Raw genomic sequence first — 10,029 nt, 5'->3', positions numbered from 1 at the left:
TAGAAGGGAACAGATGTCGAGGATGGATATGAATGGGAGTATGCACAACCACCACAACCACCACCACATGGGTATGGACACGACCACGGCGATGATGATGTCCAACAACCACCACAACCACAGTCACATGACCAACATGACCACTGGTGGGATGGGGAACGGGACCGGTATGGGTGGACACGGAGGTCACGGGACCGGTATGGGTGGACACGGGGACCACAGTGGCACCATGCATGACGGAATGGGACATATGATGGTGAGTTATCCTAGTGTAGTAGTAGTAGAGCTCTAAGTAGAACTACGGATATTTGGCTCCATATTGACAATTATGTCGAGATCTTTGATTCCATAAAATATCTTGAAAACAAATTTTGTTGCCGTAGCTGAGAGTTTATAAGGAAGTTAAAAGAAATATTTTAACATTTTAATGACAAATTTAGGTAATATTTTACTATTAGTTCTAGTGTCTACCATGTTAAAACCCCTGAAAACTACGACTACGACTACTATGAAAATTTTGTAAAACTACAGATATTTGGCTCCAAACTGACAATGATATAAAGATCTTTGGTTCCATCAAGCTTCTTGAAAACAAAGTTTTTGTTGCCATAGCTAATCTATATATAAAGATCTTTGGTTCCATAAAAGCTTCTTGAAAACAAAGTTTTTGTTGCCATAGCTAATCTATATATAAAGATCTTTGGTTCCATAAAAGCTTCTTGAAAACCAAGTTTTTGTTGCCATAGCTACTCTATATATAAAGATCTTTGATTCCATAAAAGCTTCCTGAAAACAAAGTTTTTGTTGCCATAGCTAATGTATAAGGGAGTTAAAAGCAATACTTTAACATTTAACAAATTGGTAAGTTTTACTAGTAGTTCTAGTATCTACCATGTTAAAACTCCTGAAAACTCCCCGAGTTTTTATCCCAAGTCCATATAGGCAGGACTGGTCACATATATAAAAAATGCGGCTATGTGGTCTTGTGGTATGATACTTGCTTTCGGATTTGAAGGTCCTGGGTTCGAGCCTCGATCAGCGCATAGTTGAGACCGTGGAGAAGGCTCTTTACTCACATTCTCTCACTGTACTCAGGTGTAAAATGAGTACCTGGCCATTAACAACGTTGCCTCTGTTCGAAAAAATTGTAATATCACCTAACAGGCATCATGTACTGTCCTACATGTTAAATGTTGCTGTTGGCCAGGGACCCCATGTAAAGTGCTTTGAGCATGTTTAGTGGATATTACGCTATATAAAAGCTCAAATATTGAGAAAAAACGAGTGGAAAACGAGTAGCTGCCATCATGTGATTTCCCTTTTTCTCCTTCCAGCAAATGTATTTTCACACGGGGATCAAGGAGTACATCCTGTTTGAATCGTGTCACACCAACAACAATAGAGGTATGTCTGTATGTATGCGGTATGTCTGTATGTATGAGGTATGGTATGAGGTATGTCTGTATGTATGAGGTATGTCTGTATGTATGAGGTATGTCTGTATGTATGAGGTATGTCTGTATGTATGAGGTATGTCTGTATGTATGAGGTATGTCTGTATGTATGAGGTATGTCTGTATGTATGAGATATGTCTGTATGTATGAGGTATGTCTGTATGTATGAGGTATGTCTGTATGTATGAGATATGTCTGTATGTATGAGGTATGTCTGTATGTATGAGGTATGTCTGTATGTATGAGGTATGTCTGTATGTATGCGGTATGTATGCATGCGGCATGTCTGTATGCATGCGGTATGTCTGTATGTATGCGGTACGTCTGTATGTATGAGGTATGTCTGTATGTATGAGGTACATCTGTATGTATGAGGTACGTCTGTATGTATGCGGTATGTCTGTATGTATGAGGTATGTCTGTATGTATGAGGTACGTCTGTATGCATGAGGTACGTCTGTATGTATGCGGTACGTCTGTATGTATGAGCAGGGCTGAGAATCTTCCGCCTAAAGGCGGATTTCCGCCGAAATGGTGGTTTATCTCCGCCCATCACCATCACTATTCCGCCTTTTAAAAAGACTCACGACAACCACTACATCAACATCCTTATCACCACTCTTTTACAACCACCACCTGTACTACAACAACCATCACATCATCATTCCTATCACCATCACTACTACAACCACCACCACATCATCATCCCTACCACCACCACCACTACAGCTACAACCACTACTACTACAACTATCATCACATCATCATCCCTACCACCACTACTACAACAACCACCACCACATCATCATTCCTACTACCAATACAACTACATCCTCCTCTGTACTCATCACTACATTCACTTTGAGCTCTCTCTCTCTCTCTCTCTCTCTCTCTCTCTCTCTCTCTCTCTCTCTCTCTCTCACACACACACACACACACATCAGTAAAGTGCACCCGTTCTTTAGCCTCGATAATTTTTCACTTTTCATCTTCATGTACTTAACAATGATACACACACACACACACACACACACACACACACACACACACACACACACACACACACAAATCAGTAACGTGCATCCAGTTCATTAGCCTCGATAAGTTTTCACTTTTCAACTTCATGTACTTAACAATGATACACACACACACACACACACACACACACACACACACACACACACACACACACACACAAACACAGAGGATTCAATTAAAACGTTAATTTCCTGGCAATTGTCAACATGAAACATACGTTAACTTAATATTTACGATTAACAAATAAAGCACATACACACCTAATAATAAAGTTCACTAAGTACTTTAACCTCGGTTAGTTTTTCACTTTAATCTTTCTGTACCTATCACTATATTCACTTTGAGCAGTCTCTCTCTCTCTCTCTCTCTCTCTCTCTCTCTCTCTCTCTCTCTCTCTCTCTCTCTCTCTCACTCACACACACACACACACACACACACACACACACACACACCTGGGTGGGGTTCCTGACCTCCCATAGTGGGCAAGGGGGTACATACTATTCTTCTATCCCCTTATATCTGTTTTCCAACATGCTTTCTGTCTTTGTCTTGGAATGAGATTAATTGGTTTTGTCCTGGCCCTGGCCAGAGTCCTAACTGGAAGGGAAACAGTCAAATGCACAGTTATTGTTTTGGGAGATGATATTTTTTTCCTTGTGAATCATCTCTCTGTTATGTATTATTATATTTGTTATTTTGAATGTATAATGTAAGCATTTGAGTGTATTCCTCTTTGTGCCCGGATGAGACTTATAGGTGATCTCAAACTAATTAGATTGGTGGTATGCTCTTGGAATCTACATCTGGTCCCTTTTTGTTTCCTTCCCCTATGTCTTACTTTTTCTTGGGTGCTTTATTTGTAATTCTAGAACTTTTTACTATCCCATTTTCATCCTTTTTACTGGCGCTGATATGACCTAAATGTGTTGCAAGCGCCGTAAACCATTAAAAACAAACAAACAAACACACACTATCTTTCCTTCTGTCAGACAAACCTAAATCTATAAAGTGGATCATATCCTTTTCACACCAGCCATCATTCTCTCTTTTCACCTTCAAGTACACACCTTATCACCACCACTATCATCATCATCACTGCCACTACTACTACAACTACCACCATCGCCACACCATCATTTCATGAAGCACCACCATTACTACAACCACCTCCACCACATCATCATCATCACCATCATTGCCACCACCACTACATCATCGCAACACTATCACCATTAAAACAACAATCACTACCACATCCTTACCACCACTACTACAACCTCCTCAAACACAATAATATCACCACCACCACTTCTGCAACCACCACAACCACATACATTATCATTACTGCCACCACTACAACAGCCACCATCATATCATTATTACCACCACACCTACCATTCATTTTAATATTTTATTCGTCATAAATTGGTTTTGGAACTTTACTTGATTTGAAACAAGGGGTATTAGGATGATTATATATCTCAGTAGATTATAGTTTGTTTGCAGAAATTCCTGTTTAAGCATTGAAGTTGTTCGGAATTTTTTCTGAAATTTACGTGAGCCAAATTTTAAGTTGGCGTCTCTGGTCAACTTGAAACAAGGGATGTGGGCATTAGTGAATCTGTGAATACCGGAGATGTATGTGGCGACTACCACTACTACTACAACCATCATCACATCATCATCCTTACCACAACTACGACAACCACCACCACATCATTATCCCTACCACTACCATTACGACAACCACCATGTTATAATTACACTTTCAGTTTTTGAAATTCCTCCGAGTTATGTCCGAAATTGCTGGGAGACACATTTTGGATTGCATCACAATAACTTTTAATGAAATTTAAATTTATAGGTTATTTTTGCATGGATGGTTCTTGATCTAGCGCTGAAAAATTTCCTCCTTTTTAGTGACCAGTCATTCTCACCCCTGATGAGGTATGTCTGTATGTATGAGGTATGTCTGTATGTATGAGGTATGTCTGTATGTATGAGGTATGTCTGTATGTATGAGGTATGTCTGTATGTATGAGATATGTCTGTATGTATGCGGTATGTATGCATGCGGCATGTCTGTATGCATGCGGTATGTCTGTATGTATGCATGCGGTATGTCTGTATGCATGAGGTATGTATGTATGTAAGCGGTACCTTTGTATGTATGCGATATGTCTGTATGTATGCGGTATGTCTGTATGTATGCGGTATGTCTGTATGTATGCGGTATGTCTATGTATAAGGTATGTCTGTATGTATGAGGTACATCTGTATGTATGCGGTATGTCTGTATGTATGCGGTATGTCTGTATGCATGAGGTATGTCTGTATGCATGAGGTATGTCTGTATGTATGAGATATGTCTGTATGTATGCGGTATGTATGCATGCGGCATGTCTGTATGCATGCGGTATGTCTGTATGTATGAGATATGTCTGTATGTATGCGGTATGTCTGTATGTGTGCGGTATGTCTGTATGTATGCGGTATGTCTGTATGCATGAGGTATGTCTGTATGTATGCGGTATGTCTGTATGTATGCTGTATGTCTGTATGTATGAGGTATGTCTGTATGTATGAGATATGTCTGTATGTCTGAGGTATGTCTGTATGTATGAGGTATGTCTGTATGTATGAGGTATGTCTGTATGTATGAGGTATGTCTGTATGTATGAGGTATGTCTGTATGTATGAGGTATGTCTGTATGTATGAGGTATGTCTGTATGTATGAGGTATGTCTGTATGTATGAGGTACGTCTGTATGTATGAGGTACGTCTATATGTATGAGGTATGTCTGTATGTATGAGGTATGTCTGTATGTATGAGATACGTCTGTATGTATGAGATACGTCTGTATGTATGAGGTATGTCTGTATGTATGAGGTATGTCTGTATGTATGAGGTATGTCTGTATGTATGAGGTATGTCTGTATGTATGAGGTATGTCTGTATGTATGAGGTATGTCTGTATGTATGAGGTATGTCTGTATGTATGAGGTACGTCTGTATGTATGCGGTATGTCTGTATGCATGAGGTACGTCTGTATGTATGAGGTACGTCTGTATGTATGAGGTACGTCTGTATGTATGCGGTATGTCTGTATGTATGAGGTATGTCTGTATGTATGAGGTATGTCTGTATGTATGAGGTATGTCTGTATGTATGAGGTATGTCTGTATGTATGAGATACGTCTGTATGTATGAGGTATGTCTGTATGTATGAGGTATGTCTGTATGTATGAGGTATTTCTGTATGTATGAGGTATGTCTGTATGTATGAGATATGTCTGTATGTATGAGGTATGTCTGTATGTATGAAGTATGTCTGTATGTATGAGGTATGTCTGTATGTATGAGGTACGTCTGTATGTATGCGGTACGTCTGTATGTATGCGGTACGTCTGTATGTATGCGGTATGTCTGTATGCATGAGGTACGTCTGTATGTATGAGGTACGTCTGTATGTATGAGGTACGTCTGTATGTATGAGGTATGTCTGTATGTATGAGGTATGTCTGTATGTATGAGATATGTCTGTATGTATGAGGTATGTCTGTATGTATGAGGTATGTCTGTATGTATGAGGTATGTCTGTATGTATGAGGTATGTCTGTATGTATGAGGTATGTCTATATGTATGAGGTATGTCTATATGTATGAGGTATGTCTGTATGTATGAGGTACGTCTGTATGTATGAGGTATTTCTGTATGTATGAGGTACGTCTGTATGTATGAGATATGTCTGTATGTATGAGGTATGTCTGTATGTATGAGGTATGTCTGTATGTATGAGGTATGACTGTATGTATGAGGTATGTCTGTATGTATGAGGTACGTCTGTATGTATGAGGTATGTCTGTATGTATGCGGTATGTCTGTATGTAAGAGGTACATCTGTATGTATGCAGTACGTCTGTATGCATGAGGTACGTCTGTATGTATGCAGTATGTCTGTATGTATGAGGTACGTCTGTATGTATGGGATTGTCATTTCTATGATTGTCCATTTCACGTTATAGACACCAGGATAAACTCCTACTCCTATGAGTTCAATGGCTGTGAAGGGCGACTTATTTATGATGCAATTAGATTTTATCTTTACAACAGACTTTACTTATTTATGCAATTAGATTTTATCTGTACAACACACTTTACTTATGTATGCAATTAGATTTTATCTGTACAACACACTTTACTTATGTATGCAATTAGATTTTATCTGTACAACACACTTTACTTATTTATGCAATTAGATTTTATCTTTACAACACACTTTACTTATGTATGCAATTAGATTTTATCTGTACAACACACTTTACTTATGTATGCAATTAGATTTTATCTGTACAACACACTTTACTTATTTATGCAATTAGATTTTATCTTTACAACACACTTTACTTATGTATGCAATTAGATTTTATCTGTACAACACACTTTACTTATGTATGCAATTAGATTTTATCTGTACAACACACTTTACTTATTTATGCAATTAGATTTTATCTGTACAACACACTTTACTTATGTATGCAATTAGATTTTATCTGTACAACACACTTTACTTATGTATGCAATTAGATTTTATCTGTACAACACACTTTACTTATGTATGCAATTAGATTTTATCTTTACAACGACTTTTACATATACTTATTATTCTGATGTTTTCATCTAAATTATTTTTGTTCTTGAATACAGTCAAATCCTGATAACTGATAACTGATAACTCCCATAGTGGGCAGGGATGCACTTACTGTGTCTTCTATCTCCCTACACCTGTTTTCCAACTTGCTTTCTGTCTTTGTCTTGGAATGAGATTACTTGGTTTTGTCCTGGCCCTGGCCAGATACCCTGGCTGGGAAACAGTCAAATGTATGGTTAGTTTTGGGAGATGATATTTTTTCCCTGTAAATCATCTCTCTGTTATGTATTGTTATTTTTATTTTTAACATATGATTTGTAAACAATTGAGTGTATTCCTCTTAGTGGGATCTTGTGCTGGTGTCCCGGTGAGACTTTTAGATGATCTCAAACTAAATACACTGAAAGTGTGCTCTTGGAGTTTACATCTGTTTCCTATTTGAACCAATTCCCCTTTGTCTTACCTTTTCTTGTGTGCTTTAATTGTAATTCTAGAACTTTTTACTATCCCATTTTCCTCCTTTTTACTGGCGCTGATATAACCTAAATGTGTTGCAAGCACCGTAAAACACTTAATAACAAAACAAAACAAAATAAAATCCTGATAAGGTCAAAAGCTGTACGGGGAAACATTGGCCGAGTTTATGTAAAAATTGACTTTATCCATTATCCATAAAACACACTTAGATAAAGAATAGAAAATATGGGATCAACAAGAGATGTTGTCTTTCATTAAGCAGAAGTTGACTTTTATCAGTGTTGACTTTATGCGGATAGTTGACTTTTTGTGGATAGTTGACTTTTTGCAGATAGTTGACTTTATGTGGATGGTTGACTTTATGCGGATAGTTGACTTTATGTGGAAGTTGACTTTTTGCAGATAGTTGACTTTATGTGGATAGTTGACTTTATGCAGATAGTTGACTTTATGTGGAAGTTGACTTTATGCGGATAGTTGACTTTATGTGGATAGTTGACTTTTTGCAGATAGTTGACTTTATGTGGATAGTTGACTTTATGCAGATAGTTGACTTTATGCGGATGGTTGACTTTATGCGGATAGTTGACTTTATGTGGATAGTTGACTTTACGTGGATACCACTGTTTTAATTTTGTGGTGATAATTCATTCTCTTCCAGACATGATCGTTGCGTGTGTGGTGATGTTCTTTGTGGCCATCCTCTACGAAGGCTTGAAGTTTGTCCGAGAAGTCCTCCTGCAACACACCCACCGGGACAGGGCCCGGGCCTACTACCCAGAATCCAAAATGTCTGCAGCAGGAAATAGCCAGGAACACATGGTGATCAGGGGTCCCAACTTGTCCGTCGCGTGAGTCAAAATGTTCTTTTCCACATCCAACTTTGGAAAACTCTTTCAACCCGCACACCGACCGTCTTGGTGTATGGCCTTGGTTACTTTTACCATGTCGTCACATACTCACTGCTGAGCGGGTGGTTGGATGGGAGCATCACCCTTGAATCATATGCCTATGATGTTCGCATGGGTGTACGATCCGATAGTGATGTCGTTTCTTCTTCTCTTTACTAGCCTATCCTGCTTCTTTGGTTTGTGATTGTATTTTTGACAGGGGATATTTTTTTTTTTCTGTAAATCTTCTGCCTGTTTGTTCTTGGTTATTTATAATTTAGCTTATGATATCTTTAGGTTATGATTTTGATTTACATTTGTACTATTTTTGTTAGATTGCTTGTTTTTTTTGTTTCATCGGTCTCTCATATAACCTCAATTGTGTTGGAAGAGACCTAAAGCAACAAACAAACAAACAAAACTCACTGCTGGGTGGGGTTCCCGACCTCCCATAGTGGGCAGGGATGTACTTACTGTGTCTTCTATCCCCCTATATCTCTGGGTGGGATTCTTGACCTCTCATAGTGGGCAGGGAGGTACTTACTGTGTCTTCTATCCCCCTATATCTCTGGGTGGGGTTCCTGACCTCCCATAGTGGGCAGGAACGTACTTACTGTGTCTTCTATCCCCCTATATATATGGGTGGGATTCCTGACCTCCCGTAGTGGACAGGGAGGTACTTACTGTGTCTTCTATCCCCCTATATATCTGGGTGGGATTCCTGACCTCCCATAGTGTGCAGGGAGGTACTTACTGTGTCTTCTATCCCCCTATATATCTGGGTGGGATTCCTGACCTCCCACAGTGGGCAGGGAGGTACTTACTGTGTCTTCTATCCCCCTATATCTCTGGGTGGGGTTCCTGACCTCCCATAGTGGGCAGGGAGGTACTTACTGTGTTTTCTATTCCCCTATATCTCTGGGTGGGGTTCCTGACCTCCCATAGGGGCAGGGAGGTACTTACTGTGTCTTCTATCCCCTATATGGGTGGGATTCCTGACCTCCCACAGTGGGCAGGGAGGTACTTACTGTGTCTTCTATCCCCCTATATCTCTGGGTGGGGTTCCTGACCTCCCATAGTGGGCAGGGAGGTACTTACTGTGTTTTCTATTCCCCTATATCTCTGGGTGGGATTCCTGACCTCCCATAGGGGCAGGGAGGTACTTACTGTGTCTTCTATCCCCCTATATATCTGGGTGGGATTCCTGACCTCCCACAGTGGGCAGGGAGGTACTTACTGTGTCTTCTATCCCCCTATATCTCTGGGTGGGATTCCTGACCTCCCATAGTGGGCAGGGAGGTACTTACTGTGTCTTCTATCCCCCTATATCTCTGGGTGGGATTCCTGACCTCCCATAGGGGCAGGGAGGTACTTACTGTGTCTTCTATCCCCCTATATCTCTGTGTGTATTCTATTGGTACATTCATATTTTTAAAGCTATAATTTGTATTGTGTACAGATTGTATGTGATTGGTATATACATAATTCTGCCAGATAAAATTTAATTGGCCAAA

At 39.5% G+C, this 10,029-nt stretch overlaps 1 protein-coding gene across 3 annotated transcripts in view; it reads left to right on the top strand.

The window, feature by feature from the left end:
• LOC144980366 (high affinity copper uptake protein 1-like) overlaps nucleotides 1-10,029 on the top strand; it is a 63,784-nt gene that overhangs the window by 27,960 nt on the left and 25,795 nt on the right. For all 3 annotated transcript variants that reach the window (XM_078928065.1, XM_078928067.1, XM_078928066.1), the window contains exons 2-4: nucleotides 1-256; nucleotides 1,335-1,404; nucleotides 8,287-8,476. The exon at nucleotides 1-256 is cut by the window's left edge and continues 464 nt beyond it. In XM_078928065.1, the coding sequence (XP_078784191.1) occupies nucleotides 14-256; nucleotides 1,335-1,404; nucleotides 8,287-8,476 (503 nt within the window). In that variant the 5' untranslated portion in view covers nucleotides 1-13. The remainder of the gene's footprint in view (nucleotides 257-1,334; nucleotides 1,405-8,286; nucleotides 8,477-10,029) is intronic.

The sequence above is a fragment of the Berghia stephanieae genome, chromosome 9 (assembly GCF_034508935.2).
Source record: "Berghia stephanieae isolate SIO BIC M18660-M18661 chromosome 9, UCSD_Bste_1.3, whole genome shotgun sequence".
Classification (NCBI taxonomy): Eukaryota; Metazoa; Mollusca; class Gastropoda; order Nudibranchia; family Aeolidiidae; genus Berghia; species Berghia stephanieae.
The sequence above is the reverse complement of the archived record's forward strand: the minus strand, read 5'-3'. Positions and strand labels throughout refer to the sequence as shown.